The 16,564-nt window shown below is 38.8% G+C and overlaps 1 protein-coding gene across 7 annotated transcripts in view; it reads right to left on the reverse strand.

Moving 5' to 3' along the window:
* NRG1 (neuregulin 1) overlaps positions 1-16,564 on the reverse strand; it is a 199,543-nt gene that overhangs the window by 32,139 nt on the left and 150,840 nt on the right. For all 7 annotated transcript variants that reach the window (XM_084760653.1, XM_084760652.1, XM_084760650.1 and 4 more), the window contains one exon: positions 6,527-6,656. In XM_084760653.1, the coding sequence (XP_084616779.1) occupies positions 6,527-6,656 (130 nt within the window). The remainder of the gene's footprint in view (positions 1-6,526; positions 6,657-16,564) is intronic.

The raw sequence follows: 16,564 nt of genomic DNA on the forward strand, positions 1-16,564 counted from the left end.
GGAAGAGGTCAGTGTGGTTTTGCTCATCCCTGGATGCTCAGCATGAACCCAGGCCTGCCTCATGGGAACTCAATAAACACACATGGTTGCTAGCTGATGCAAGAAAGACAAAGGAAGTGAGCTATGCAGAGAGGTTAGCCAATGTTCTAATTCTAGACATAACTGCACCTAAATTGGTTCCTGCAGGACTGTCTTCAATCTATGTTAAAAAGTCCAAGTCTAAGTACCTTCACAAATATTAAGAGTGGTAGGAATCTATGTACAAAAAAAACTGAAGGCACCATTGTTTGAAGAGCTGGGTGTCTAGATTTGTAAGGGTCCCATCAATTCCTCTCACAAATGCTCTCTGTTTCCGATAAATGTGATGGCACCGAACAACAGAGAAGTTCACTATAAAAAAGCTCTTCTGCAGTTGGAATCAGAGTGGCATTTACCGTGCTCTACTGTCTCAAATAAATTCCAATCGTGCCTGTTTGTGTCAACTCGTTTGCTGATAAATAGTACATAGACATTACTACTGTAACCACCCTGACAGTATTTTGTGAAACTTTAGCCTTAGCGAGTACCTTTAACTTTTTCTTTGAATTGTACTTAGTCTGTGGGTTTCCATATTCTATTTGTGGTGTTATTTTCTTGGTTTCCAAAGTCGCTCTGGCTCATTAGGAACCATCAGAATGCTCAAAGCTGCCTGTGCAGCCTTTAGAACAGGTAACTAGCTGCACTGCCAAAGAGTTGCTTATGTTCGCTTCCTTCCTGGAGTGGAGGTGCTCTTCTGGGTAGGCATGGCACGATGTTTATCCTCATAGTCAGATCCTAACTTTTAGCATTTCTGTATATGCATATATGGAGGCGTGAGGGTGGGTGTGTGCTATTAAACTAAGTAGGAGGACATGGAAACAAGAGGGATAAGAAAGGACAAGGGAGCAGGGGTGAGGGTACATGCGGCATGAAAGAAAAGATGCTACTGGGGTGGGAGAACAGAATATAGGGAAGGAAGAGATGGGGAGGAAATAAATACGACAAAAATAAATTGTTTGAAGAATGCCATAATGAAACATCTTTTATGTTGATTAAAAAAAAAAAAAAGGGAAGGCAAGAAGAGAAAAGGCTACTACATCTTCAAGGGCTCTGTGGAGGACAGCTATGTTTGTAAATGTTCTTCTGTTTCTTGTCCTCTCTTTTCCCTTTACATTCCAATTACCTTAAGGTCAGCACCACGCTGTTTGGAACACACTAACATGCAGGGCTTAGTTACTTAGGCATTGCATTTCCTTATGCATGCTAACTTCTAGGAGCAGAGATTATGTTTATGTTTTTTCCCCCTCAGGGGTTTCAAAAAGGCCTAGCACACAGCAGTCCACAGGCAAATATTAACATTTCATTTACTGGATTTAAGGTTCAGTAGCATGTTTCTGTGACTTTATCTCCAACAGTCTTATGTATATAACGATGTAGCCATAACAATACGTAATACAGCATAATCTACACAAGGGTATAAACATTAACTATACAAAACCACAAGAAGTCTAGGGTGAAGGGAACTATCTTTTAAGTGTAGACAGAATTCTGAGTTTTAATTTTGATTGTTTTTTTTTTTAAATAAAGGAGCTGGCGATCAAAGATATTATTAATATGGTGATCGGGGATATAAATAATCTGGCATATGAAAAGGCACAAAAATAGCTGGTGGCTTCAGAAAGGCCATATAAAACTTTTTAAATAAAAAGAAGACTTAGGTGATACACACCTTTAATCCTAGCACTGAGGGAGGCGGACGCAGGTGGATTGCTATGAGTCCAAGGCAAGTTTCGTCTACAAAATGAGTCCAGGACAGCCAAGGCTACTCAGAGAAACTCTGTCTCAAAACAAAACAAAAAAAGAAAAAGAAAAAAAGAAACACACACAAAAACAAACAAACAAATAACCCAGCAGCAACAACAACAACAACAACAAAAATCCAACTAAACAAACCAGGGAAACTTAGGGATTAAACCTGGTAGTGCTGCTGTTTTGGTTTTTTTTTTTTTTTTTTCAGTGCTTATAGAGAGAATAGTACCATTTACTTTTTATTCTTAAAGAAGGAAAAAAAAAGTCTTACTGGAGTTAAAAGTATTTTAGCAGAAATGAACTCTGATTCTCTGGGGGAATTTTTTGGAGAACATATTAATTCTGTGTTATAAATGAAGACAGTGGTCCAGAGGGCTGAAATTGGAAGGACACAAGGCTTCTTACCAACATTGGTGGTTAAAATCTAAATCCCTCACTGTAAGCCTATATGTGTCCACTGGGCAATATATCACATTTATAAGTATTGTCTGTTGCAAAAATAAATATAAGGTTAAAAACCATCCCATTCACATCTTCCAAGCCAGCTCTCTACTGAAGTGCTTAGAGCAAAAGATATAAGGGAAGTGAAGAAAGAATCTGGATAATGTCATGTTGAAGTGATCTTGTTACTTTGAACCATATGATGACAGAGCATCGGAGGACAAGAACTGGAATAGTTCCTCTCTCCTCTTTGTATAATCTGGAATAATAACTAATTCTTCTTGGATACATCTTAAATGACTATAGAGAGAAAAGTAATATAAAAGATGAGAACCAATACTCCAATCTGCACTTAGTCCCCATGGGCGAATCCATGTAGCCACCAAACCTTTCCTTTGAGAATTACTTAGCTATATTATGGGTAATCCATTTGGAACACCTTATTCTAAGCAGAGGGACAAAGAGATTTACTGTAAAATCCAGTTCAACTCCCAAGAAGTCAATGTTGGATTAGGTGACCAGAAAGACTCCTTGGAAACTTCCATGCTTGTGGTGTTTCTGAGTCATGTCTTTGGTCAAGGGTAAAGTTGACTTTGAATAATGTGGCTTGTGCTTCAGCAGTGGTTTTGCTCTAGGCAGATGGGCCATATGGAAACTATGAACTGGCTTCATAGACAGGACTTCAACCAGCCAATGAAACATTTTAATGCTTACTGCCTTTATTCAAATGCTTTAGTGAACAATGTATTATCATAAGACATGGCATATTATGTGACTTTATTTAAGTTCTGAGTTATTATTTTATTGTTATAGATGATTTTAATATATTATTTTTTAATTTTAAAATTTTAATTTATTATAATTTATTCAGATTACATCCTGATTGTTATCCCCTCATTTGCATCTTCCTGTTCCCTCCCTCCCTCCCTCTTCTGCCTTACTCCCCTACTGCCCTAGACTTCTCACAGAAGGGGACCCCCTCTCCTACCATAGGACCACAGCCTATCAGGTTTCATCTGGATAGCCTGCCTCCCTCTCCTCTGTGTGCCACCTTGCCACTCCACCAAGGAGAAGTAATCAAATCAGGGGCACCAGAGACTCTACCCAGTGGGGGATCTAGACAGATGCTGGGACTCATTGCTGGACTCCAGGTGGAGCACTGAGAGTGGCATGGAAGAATTGGGGATATAGAAGGACCCAGAGGGTTCAGGAGCCCTACAAGGAGATCATCAAGGCCAGCAGATTTGGACCTAGGGGGTTCTGCACAATCTGTTGCACCAACCAAGGACAATGCATGCAGTAAATCTAGACCCCCTGTTCAGAGCTAGGCCAATGGACAGCGCATTCTCCATGGATATAAGATGGTTTTTATCAGAAACAAAAGTTTTTCATTCAACAAAGCTTGATCCATTTTGTATGATAAATGTAAGTACTCCATTTTTTTTTTTTTTTTTTTTTTTGGTTTGGAGACAGAATTTCTCTGTGTAGCTTTGGCTATCCTGGACTCTCTTTGTAGATCAGGCTGGCCCTGACCTCACAGAGGTCTGCTTGCCTCTGTCTGCTTGCTTCTGTCTCCTTGAGTGCTGGGATTACAGGAGTCCACCACCACGTCTGGATAAGTACTCTAATTCTTAGTTGAAGTCACAGAATTATTTTGATGCATCAATCAAGTTACATTCTAAAATATGATGGAGAACTAAAATTAGAGATATCAAATATTTTCTTTCTAAAAGAGGAATAATAAAAAGTCTTTAAAAGTATTTTTGTTAAAACAAAATGGAAAGAAGAAAAGAATAAAATAAAATAAAATGTGGTTTTCTAAGAATGAGAAGACAAGCCTGATTCACCAGACAACTGGTTTGAGGGGTGCAAAGTGTTCATTCTCTTCTGCTAATTCATTACTAGAAACATAACCAACTTTTCACTTCACAATTTACCAAGAAAAACGGAAGTACCTTTTGTTTTCCTGCAGAGTACTTAAAGTTTAATGAGACACTGTGTGGGTGAAGAAAACTCGCAGCTGTTGGCACAGTGCCAAAATGGAACAGATGAACAGCACTCATGCGGTTGTGTGTTTTGTGTAGGATGTGGGAGGGCTGCAGAATAGGTAAAATTAATATGTGGGAAATGACTGCAGTGGTTCCTTAGAGCTATTCAGAAACTATCATGTGTACTCATGCAGCTTGTAAATCTTTGCAAAGGCTGTGATAAGGAATGATCATATTTCATCACCGCAATTAAAACATAACGGGCTTAGCTTCTCTTCTACAGAGGTAAAAAGGCAAGGCATAGATAATACGGGGGTGGAATTGTTTAAAAGAGGGGAAATTTAAGGAAAAATAACTTAGTTGTATTTTTCAAGGAGATATATATAAAAATGCAATGATATTTTATGCCTGAGACTGGAGGAAAGTCACAATGATTTTCAGCATAATAAATGGAGTTATATCAAATCTTTGGTAATTCTTTGTATCTCGTATTTGCCATGTGAAAGAAAGATTTAGAGGAGGCTATCATAAGTGCTCATGGCCATTCACCATGATAAATATGGCAGGGGGGTCTCATCTTGTGCTATTTTCATAAAAAAATAAGCAGGACTGAAGGCTAAAACTGAAAATTGGCTATAAGCAAACACAACTGAATAATTTTTATGGTTACAACTAATCTTAACTTTTAAGAGTAATTTTAAATAATATACCTAGTATGGAATCATACACACATGAAGCAAATTGATTTTCTTTATATTTGGCCACTTTTCTCTTGCTTTTTAAAAACTTAATGAGACTCCTACATAATTGCTAGCTGACTCACGGAGATGAGAATTCTATGCTTTACTATAAGATATGATTTGCTTTTGTAAATGGTCTCCATTGATAAAAATCCCCTACACATCCAGCCACAACATATGCTCTCTTGGCACTGTTGCCTCTCAGGGAGCCTATTTGTTCATTTTTCTTAAAAAAAAAAAAATGTGGGGGGGGGTCACATTTCTCAGGCTGGAGCTGCCACTACCACATCCATTTATATGCACTTGGGTCGGGGAGGGGGTGGTTGAGCATGCTAGGAAAGCATTCTGTAAACTGTGCTATAGCCCCAAACCAAGATACAAAACATCTTTTACCCACCTCAAATTATGAGCCCATATAACTGACATGGAACAAATATCAGTAAACTTAAAATGGATGACAAAATAAACACATGCATATTAATCATCCTATTGATTTTGTTTTACCATAAAATTTAAAATTTTGTTATCCTAATAAAAAAACCCCACAGTTTTTTATTGCTGGTGAGAGAATACAAATATAATACTTGTTTTTATTGCCATTAGGTTTGTTTGTTTTTGTTTTCATGACAGAGTCTTTCTGTGTAACCTTGGATGTCCTGGAACTCGCTCTGAAGACCAGGCTGGCCTCAAACTCAGATCTGTCTACCTCTTCCTCCTGAGTACAGGGCTTACAGGTATGAGCTACCACCCTTTGCTCAATTTGGCATTTCTTAACTATGCATCTATCTACGCCTCCTCCATGTCACTGGAAGGAAAGTGACAATCTAGACGTGTCTATAACAGTGGCACAGACCAAACCCTGCTTTTTTATGATGTTGGTGCTACAACATGCTAAATACATTCTGAACACATATGCCTTGCTTTTTAAAAAAATAACTATAAAGAGAAACTTAAAGTTTGATTAGAAAAATAACTATGGGGTCATGACGTAATCCCAAGCATAGCAGATGTTTTAGCAGGTAACTTTCTGCTCTCCTGCATCCCCCATTTGTTTTGTTCACCTTGCAGGTGAGCACTGGGGTAAAAAAAGAATGTTACCTCCAATTAAATATATCCATGGGGTAAAGGAATAGGGATCCAAAGTTACAGCCTTCTACAATATTTGCATATTTCTTTCAGTAGCTATTAAGGAAAACCACAAGGAAACCAAAATTATACATATGAGATTTTAAAAAAAAGCCAAAAAACAAAAACCAAACAAACCCAAAACTAAACAAAAAATAAAGACAAATCAATCCAACAATAGCCAAAAATAAGCAACCCTCACAAACACTAAAAAGAATAAAACATGACAGAGATGATGGCAATGGTGTAAGTATTTAAAAAAAAAAAAACTCTCTGCAAATAAATCAGCATTACTTAGCGGGATGCAACAAAATAGGAAATGAAGGAATGGAGCACATCAGGACAAGAAGTCCTCTGGAATAAGGAGCTACAGATATGGGTCCCAGGGAGGAATTCGTTTCTTACTTGCACAAGTATCTTGAAGGGTTGCTCAGGTCTTTCACCATGAAGCACTCGCCACCGTTCACACAGAAAGTCTTCTCCTTCTCGGCACACTTTACAAGATGGCTGGTCCCAGTCGTGGATGTAGACGTGGCTGCATAGGAGAAATAAATAGGGAGGGAGAGCTTAAGACTCTGTTCTGTAAAGAACAGAAGCAGCATTGTGATTAAATACAATTCCTTCTCTATCAAGGCTCAAATGTAATACTATCAGATCATAATAATGAAAGAAAACTTTAATAGTAATAACTGATTAGAGTCATTTATTTGGGCAATTATATTTTATGTGTATATTCACTTTTTATATTTTAAACAACTGGCAACAAAGTGTCTGATTGTCAACATTCTTTTGAAGAAGTGGAGACAGTTTGCTATATCTAGAAATGTATACTCTCCTTCGAGACTCATCTATTTGGAACCAAGAGCATAGAAACAATCCATTCTTCATCCTTTGCTTTATAAAATCTTCATTTGGTAGCCAGGTGATGTGATGCACACCTGTAATCTCAGTACTCCGGGAGGCAGAGACAGGTGGATCTCTGTGAGTTCGAGGCCAGCCTGGTCTACAGAGTGAGTCCAGGACAACCAAGGCTACACAGAGAAACGCTGTCCCAAAAAGACAAAACCAAACCAAACCAAACTTTTCGTTTGGTTACTTGACATTTACACCCCCAACCTGACAGTCTTATGGAAGTAGAGCTGGAGCTGACGGACCACAGAACACACACCCCAATGGAAACAAAATAACTGGTCCTGAGCTCAAGGGCATTTAGCATCTAGGCCTCTCCTCTTCACCACTGTGAGCACCATGGCAGGGCTTAGTGTCAATCAGTGCTCAACACTGATATCTATCAGGATAAAGCAGCATCAGGCCTTCAAGACTCTGTCTGCTGTTTCCGGAAGTAAATCTATTTTGAGATGGAATTTTTATCTTATCCGCTGACTTATTCCCATAGATTTTTAAATCCTTTATCTTTTATCACCTCTAGTTTGTTACTTGCATGCTGTTCGTTTACTCGGCCCACCATGAACGGTTTCTCCATTTTATTCTGCTTTGATTTTTTTTTATTGGTTTCCAAAGCACATTTTGTCATTCTTTTTTTTTTCCTGCTCTCTTATTTTCATTCTCTCTGACCAGAAAAGCCAACATCTTGATTATTCAGTTTCTGATTTCTCGTAGCCATTCTCGTTTCCTGCTCTCCTGTCTACAGCACACTGGGGACCACAGCTTTTAGGAGGAAGAGCGAAGGAGAGGCAAAACTGCTTGAACTTGATGGAGTGATCTCATTCAAATCCCTTCTAGAAGCCTTTGGTCCTAATTCTTCTAAATTTCTTATTCAGAAAATAGGAGTGACACCAACCATAGAAATTTTTTTTTTTTTTTTTTACATAGAATGTGTTCACTCAAGGTAAAGCATTAGGGGTATATAGGGAAGAAACACAGTTTTCTTATTTAACAATCAGAATTATGAAACACTTGACAAAGGGGCTAGATGTGTAGTTCCGTGAAGCAGCATTTGCTAGGATTTTTGTGACACAGAGAGTTAACCCAGGGACTTCCACATGGGTAGGTAGATGTTCTGGCATTGAGCTACATCATTTCCAGCCTAAGGCAATTTTTTGCTTACTTCAATAAAAGAGATTTTCAAAGTGTCACTAAAGGTATCCTTTAGAAATCTACAAACCAAACCAAAGCTCGATGATTCTCCATTTACTATTAGCTATGTTAAAAGAATCCTTCTTACAATGAGGTGGATGTAATTTTCATCACTTGGTTCCTAAAATCATAGCATAGAGAACATTTCTATACACTGTATAACGTGTGTTCTTTAGCCAAACAACATGTCCTCAAGTGAAAAACTGCTTGTGTAAGCATATTAATTTTTAATCCATGGCTACTGCTTTTAGTTGATGAGGATGAAGGCTGCCTTAACCGTTAAAGGTTTTGTCTTAAGATTTTCAATTGCTGACAGTCTGCCACTTGTTAGTAATTTGGCTAGGCATCCTACCTGTGCACACACCACCTACAGTTAGTTGGCACCATCCTTTCGCACAAGGGTGCTGATCCATGAGCAGGGCCCAGAGGTGTCTGAAGCCCTGCCATGTTTGCTAAGGCTGCCCTTTGCCCAACTTGAATAGTCCACTTGGAAGGATCTTTTATAATAAATCCTATGGCATTTACTAAAACCAAAACCAACATCCTCCACAAAGGGCTACGCCTCTACATAAATTATAAATGAACAATAAAAATAGACCACAATATATGCCAAAGACAGATATAGCACCCTTATTCCACAGACTTGCTGATCTTGTAGGATTATCAAAAAAACTAAGATGAAAAAAATGCACATAACAACAAACAAGTACCTTTTTGGCTCTCACTCAGAGGAAGGATAGCAAGTTACCAAGAAGAGACTTGATATCATATGAGCATATACAGGGGGAGGAAATCCCCCTCAGGAACAGTTATAGGGGAGGGGAATAAGGGGAAAATGGGAGGGAGGGAAGAATGGGAGGATACAAGGGATGGGATAACCATTGAGATGTAACAAGAATGAATTAATAAAAAATTTTTAAAAATTTCTCCCCAAAGTGATTATTCTCTTATAATGCTGCCCCAAAGTACCTAGCCCTGACACATTCCACTGCATAGAATAAATCCTTAGATCATTAGCTTAAAGGTAGTAATGAGACATTTGATAAAAGCTAATTCCCGGAAATAAAGTAGCCGCTTTCTCACACGGTCCTGGCTATTGGGCTTAGCACTTTTATCCACAGCAGCATTAAAAACATCATGAATTGTAAAACAGCAACTAAGCTCCAGGTCATGGTCAGGGTGAGCTGACTGGATACAGCCGCTCTGAAACAACAGCCAAACTCAAGAACAGATGGAACCACAGAATGAGACCGTCTGAACAACAAAGCATGGATAAGAAGGATGGGACTGTTCTTGTGTTAACCCTGTATATGCATGTATCAACACAAATGCACCTTCCTCGGCCACCTAGTAAGTAACATACAAGGAGAAAAAGCATAAATAAGGTAGTGACTTATTACCAGAGAACGTATCTGTTACAGCGATATAAGTCAGGGATACTGATTGTTGCCAACGTTTCTCTACCCAAACCAAACAAACACCACTATTGAGAGGCTAGGAAAGTCCTTAGCCATATGATAAGATTCCTTTCTCCCTACACTTATCTCCCCCTCTTTTCTCCACCTATCTGTTCAAACTTCACCGACTGCCCTTTACATGTACAGGTAATGGTCATAACTAAAGTTGACTCTGGTCAATGCTCCTTAAAAGGACACTATTTAGGTATGGCGCAGAGCAATGACTACTGCCACTATTAATGAGGAGAAGCATCAAGGCCAGGCCTCAACTGTGCCAATGACTGGCACCCTCCTACACCATGGCACTGTTAAGTTCCATTCAACCACAAAAGCAAGATGCAAGGGGCTGTCATGAAGTTTGCTACAAGATATTTTTCTGTTGCAGTCCTGCACCCAGTTGAGTGTCACAGACCCCGCACTGGTGCATAAACACTGGACAAAGGAAAACAAAACCTAACTGCTGTCCACACTGGAATTTTGTTGTTTCTTAGGGAATGTGATGGGAGAGGGCCTGGTTTGTAAGAGAAGTAAAGGAATTAACTGCAAAGCATTCAGTAAACACACAAAGCCTGCTCTATTGTAACTGCTTGCCGAACAATTCATAACCCATTAATTTGTTTATGAAATTGAACTGATAAATGGGTTAAAAGAAATATGAGTCTCTTTTTTAAATATGATTATGTTATAAATTCAGTATCTACGCAGTTCCATCATGTTTCTGACTGAAGCTCCACATTATAAAAACTAGATAGACTTATACTCTCCATGAATTAGTGTAACCATTTAAATACTACAACCTATTTTACTTTAAGACAGGGTCTCATCTTATTGCCCGGGATGACCCAGACTTCTGAGTAGCTGGGGTTGTAAGTGTGTGGCATGACCCTGAGCTTTAATGTAGTATAATGTCCATATGATATGAAACACAGGGACAAATCTCACTTGAAACGTAGGTTCTGAGCTTTCTACTAGTGCCTGCCTTTGTACACGTGCTGGCTCGACATCTAACTAGCAATTTGGTGTTTTCTACTCATTTCTAAGGAGTTCTTCTTGGAAGCATACGTGTTTTTCTGCAGAGTAGCTCAAGCTAAAATAAAAATAATGCTGGGCAGATGGTCCTTCCCCCCCCCACCCCCCGGTTTTAAACTCTGTTTTCCTCAGTAGTAAAGCTGACAGACAGCAGCAATAGACTAGGACCGTGGCACAAATAAACGCACAACTCTGGTAAGATGCCAGGCCAGTTTCTGTGGACACTTAGCAGGAATTAAGAAGAGTAACAGCGTATACTTGAGAGCAATTATAAGAGTCTGTCCTTCCTGAATGACAGTGTGGTCAAGGCAGTATTTTACTGATTTACTTGTGGAAAATTGGATAAGCAGGAGGTTTTCTCAATGAACTATTTAAAAATTTAAATTTAAACATTCTTAACATTCCTATACGAAGCAAGCAGCCAAGCTACACAGTAAAAGTTTTTAACCTTACCTGTACCTTCAATGCTTATGTATTTAGAAATCTGCATGTTTCCTTGCTCTTCCATAGGCCTGGTGGTTTTTGTTGTTGTTGTTGTTATGTTTTTAAGCCCAAATCCCCTCAAATTATTATCCCCATCCAGAAGGCGATAGGGCTCCTCTCGTGGGAGCACTTTGTACCGACTGAAATTGCTTAGATGGCTCTTGAGGGTGAAGCACTTTGGAGCAGAAGCCAAGCAGGAAGAGCTATGCCACCCTCCCCACGTGGCTTCTCTCCTCAGCAAGGGGATGGTGGGGGCAGTCATTACCTCTCCACAGGAAAAGGCAGCGCCACACCGGAACCACAGAAGCACAGTCATTCTGGGCTAGCATTTTTTTTTTCTGCATTGTAAATCAATCCTTTGCTGAATAGCATATAGGCACTTGCAAAGGGGTGGGGGTGGGGGGCGGGGACTGACAGGAGGAGATAAGGGACACTCTTCTAGATCTGGGAGATCAGCAGATAGTGTGCCTGAAAGGAACATCATCTCCTAAGAACTCCAACTTGAACAAACTGATGCTGAGTAGGACTGGATAGGCTCCCAGAAGGAAAAAACAAACAAACAAACAACAATAAAACTATTGGCGCGGCAAAGAAGGGAGAGTAGCTTTGATGTTGTAACTCCACCCCAAAACACTCCTCTTTCCTTGGTAAAGTCTTGACACCTTCCAAGACATTTGAGTCACTGAGACACTGTCTAAGAAGCTGCAGAACAGCATGATTAGACTCTCGTAAATAAAATGTGTGGGTCAGGGAAAAACAGGAACTTGCATATTTGAAAAATAACCTTTCCTGGCAATTGTGTGAACATATACAAGCAATAACATAACTGAAGTTGCTACGGATTGCTAAAAAGTCAAAGACTGGAAGACTGTATATACAAACAAAACAAAGACCGTGACTCCCTTGCTCTTATATTTACCATGTATATGGCTATTTCTTCACTGAACTTTGCTACTAAAACAAAAACAAAAACAAAAACAAAAAAACAAAAACCAAACCACACCGGACAAAACAAACAAACAAACTAGGACAGGTACAGGTAAGCATAGTTCACGGGAGCTTAGAGTGTGCAAAGCCATGGATTCTATCACCAGCCCTGCAAAAGACAAGACAGGTGCACACTGGAAAAAGAGAAGATACAATGAGGAGTTGAGAGAAGAAAGAGGGAGACAGGAAAAGAGGGAGCTTGGAGGAGAGGACAAGAGGGTTAGTAAAGAAAATTTTATGAGACCATGGAACCATAAGTTTCAATAGCACACTGAGGTTATCCGACTGCATAGACTCAAGGCTTACTTAATAAGCTGGGCAATTTAAGAGTTGGCAGACATCCTACAAACTCATAGTTTATCTTTAAAAAGTTGAGTCAAAAGTCCAATGGAAATGAGCTAGCTTCAGTGTGGAACATGTGTTTGCGTATCATTTAAACTCATGTCATATGGAAGGACCAGAAAGGATCCTAATATATCTTATAGCATCCTGTGACATAGGGAAGGGGAGTAGGAGGAAAGCAGCGGGGAGGAAGGAATGGGAGGATATAAGGGATGGGCTAGCAATTGAGATGTAATATGAATAAATTAATACAATATTTTTAAAAAATAAAAGAGGATAGAAGTCATCTCAAAGGAGTAGGTGGTTCTAGTCTTTAATAAAATACTACAGCTAAAAATTCAAATGTACACAGAGGCTGGCTTCTCAAGGTCATGTGAATGTCTGTGTTTTGTTTCAGTGAACCTATATTAGGGCTGAAGAGGGTTATTAAGGCTGTTTTTTAGATACTCCTTTCCCTTACAAGCCTTGAGGAGCTACTGATATTATTTCCTTTTTTTCCCCCAGCAGAATGAGAAGTAACCTTTAGATGTTTTCCCTCATAAAACAAAATTATAATTTTTTGGGGGGGGAGGAGAGGGTGTTGGAAGACCAAGGTCATCTGTAGCTAAACAGAAAGCCCATTTTAAGTTCCCAGCAGTTGCTAAGAAAATTACTTGGTCTTATTAGACAGTGTTATCCTTAGAAAAATAAGATAGTCGGCACAGTTATTTTTCAAACATACAAGTTGCTATTTTTTCCTGACAGCACATTTTATTCATGGCAGTGTAATCATTGCTATTCTACAACTTAGACAACAATATCACAGTGACATAAATGTCTTGGAGGATGTCACAGCTTTTCCAAAGAAACAAAGTACATCTTGCGTAAATGGTGGTGGAGTGACAACAGGAAATGGACACTATGCTCTTTGTAAAGTCAGTAGTGTGTTGTTGTTGTTGTTGTTGTTGTTGTTGTTGTTTTTAACTAGAAAGCCAATTCCAGAAACATAGTTCTGCTATATATTTTTAAGAAACCACTGACAGTTTAGAAGCTTTCTATAGCATGAAGTCCAGGCTATCCCTTGATCCTTTCTCCATTAATGCATTTTCTAAAGGACTATAGTCTTAGACTAACTGCTTACAAAGCAAATAGCAGCAGCCCATCTGGCTGGCTTACTGTGGTATATTTCTAGATCTCACACATTAAAGGCTAAAGGCACACAGCCTTTACTCTGCATTTTCCACCGTGATTGATGTGTTGGGAGAAGGTCATGCCAATGCAAGCAATATCATCCTGCCCTTGTCCAGGCTAGCCAAAAATTTTAATAGTCAACAAAAGAAATCAAAACAAAAGAAATGAACTGACAACAATGATCAAGGATTCAGTTATTCAGCCAGAGCTAAAATTTCCATGTGACATTTAATGACACCAGTTAATTTATTCATCCTCTAAAAATGTGTTTGGGAAACAAAAGCAGATGAAAGGTCAAAAGAGAGAAGCCATGAGGCAGGTTCATCTTTATACGTAATGCATTTAAGCAAAGATCATGCATATCAAAATTAAAAGCAATGTAGTCATTTTAATAGATACTGAGTCAGCATTTCATGAACAAAGTTAATTTCTGTGAAACGAGGAAGCATTCTTCCCCTCCAAGTTTTATCTCAATTTAATCATATGTCTGCATGTAGGTAAAAATGAATTGAAAGGGAACTAGATTAAAGAAACACTATCATACCATGACTGGGTATGATGAGTGAAAATGCCGTACCACAGAGCTCTGCAGCATGGATCGCCTGAGTCCCTAATGAGTGCAAAAGGGGGTAGGAATAGGAGAGGTAAAGCTATAGTCAAAGAATGAAAGACTAAAAAAGCCAACACTTAAGCACATATAAGAGTCAAGAAACATCAGCCAAGCATAGTGTGTGAACCTCACTTGAAAACTATCTCCAGGAAACTGTCATAAATATGATGTTTATGAGAGAAGATCCAATTACCAGCTAAATAACTAATAATACTTAGTATTACCACTAGTTTGCATGTGTATGTCAAATGTTCCATGGCGAAGTTTAAAAATACCATATTCCTTATCTTTCAGAAATACATATCAAAATATATAAGTACATCAAATGATCAGATGTCTGAGAACTGCTTATAAGGTAGTGTGAAGAAAGGGCGCTAATGAAACTAAGATGATGACTGTTGTAGCTGGGTTGTGGCTACATGGATATTTATTATACCATTTTCTGCATTTTCACAGTCATTCATATCCATGTTTAAGTGCAAATTTTATACCATTCAGTTAATTTCAGCATTGGCGATTAACGGTCTCACACATGAAAGGCAAGTACTCTTTATACTGAGATACATCCTAGCCCTACAGAGTGAATTTTAAATATGTGCTTATTCTGTCTTTAAAATAAAAATACAAACAATTTATTTTAGTTTTTCCAAAACACATTTTCCTTCATAAAGTAAGTAACACTCTGTAACATGTATTTACTTTTTGCCAACAACCTAAAATGTGTGTGTGAGACACTGTAACTCTTGGAGGGAGGATATTTCCATAATTGGGGAACAAGTGAGATTATGGCTATTGGTACTTTTAGGTAATATTTATGTGAGAAATCTAATCAAATGCAGTAGGCATGGATAAAAAAAAAATCTCAAAAGGGCTTTGGAAAATGAGAATGAAAAGCCATTATTTGACAATATGTATGTTTGAAAACTAATCTTGGTTAACAAGAAACCCCAGTGAAATAAACGAATATTCACTATAGTCAAAAATAATCATTATGTCATTTATTTATGTATCTAATAACAAATGTAAAGGATGGAGATCGGGTGATATATAAAGAGCAATGAGGGCCTGGGGCTGAGAAGAAGACACAGTTTAGGAGATAAGAAAACCCATCTGGAGCTGGGAAGGAGGTTCTGGGTTCAATGAAAGCGGCCCAACTTAACTAGCACAAGGCTTACAATACAGGGATGAAGGTAAGGACGCTATAAAACAAGCAAGTACCCTTATTAGAGACACCCTGAGACTCCTGGCTGGAATTCATGTTCAGTATGCAGGTCACAGGAAGACTTGAAGTGAGGTCATGATTAATAAAACTGATGCTCTATCCTTTAATCTTGATAGAGGAGAAAATAGAGATGAGACAACCAGTGAGTGAAGAAGCCATTCCCAAGGTCTGGGCGTGGAAGAGCTCAAGTGAACAAGGTAATAACCAGACACAACCCAAGTCAAGCAAGAAATACCACTACTCTACATTTATCTATTGTGGTGTTAGAAACATAGCCTAAAGACCTCACACACACCCTTTGTATTTATATGTGTCAAAACTAGGAGCTAAACACCAGAGTTCATTCCTATTTTGTCGGTGTATTCATCCTCAAATGTCTAACACAATTTCTTCTTACTTTTTATACTTCAATGTAATGCTTGCCCTGCTAGAAGACAAAGACACTTGGCCTTTTCTCGATATTTGATATCCATTGGTAAGACTCAAACATTTATTACTACCAGTCCATTGGTATAAAGACTTCATTAAGAACAGATGGTACTGAGTGTGGGGGTGGGGGGGGGCAGTTGGGGGAGGGGCGGGGTTGTAGCTCAGTGGTAGAATGTATGCCGAGATCATGAGGCTCTGGGATCAATCCCCACATATTTACATGCACATCAACCTCCTCTACCCCAGCAACCTACGACAGTGTCACAGTTGGCCTGAAATCACTCATTACATACATGACGAACACAGTGATATTCATTGCTTCTGACTAGGACTTTAAACAAGCTTAAGTGTTTTGGGCTTTGCATCAAGGAGCGACCAAGGAAATAACTCAAAAACAGGTCTGGAAAGACAGTCATAATCGCTCCAAGTGTTTTAACTCTTGAGAGTCATCTCTAGGCACAACAGCCATCTCAGGCAAGAATTCTGGAAGACATTTGTTAGAATATGTGCCCTTACAGCACAAAGCAAGCCTCTCTTAAACACCAAATATACACAACTATAAGCAAGTCAGCCAAACAAGTGCAATTCTGTGATAGTGGTGGGCATCCATGACCAAT

The sequence above is a fragment of the Acomys minous genome (genome assembly GCF_964271855.1).
Source record: "Acomys minous genome assembly, chromosome: 15".
NCBI lineage: Eukaryota > Metazoa > Chordata > Mammalia > Rodentia > Muridae > Acomys > Acomys minous.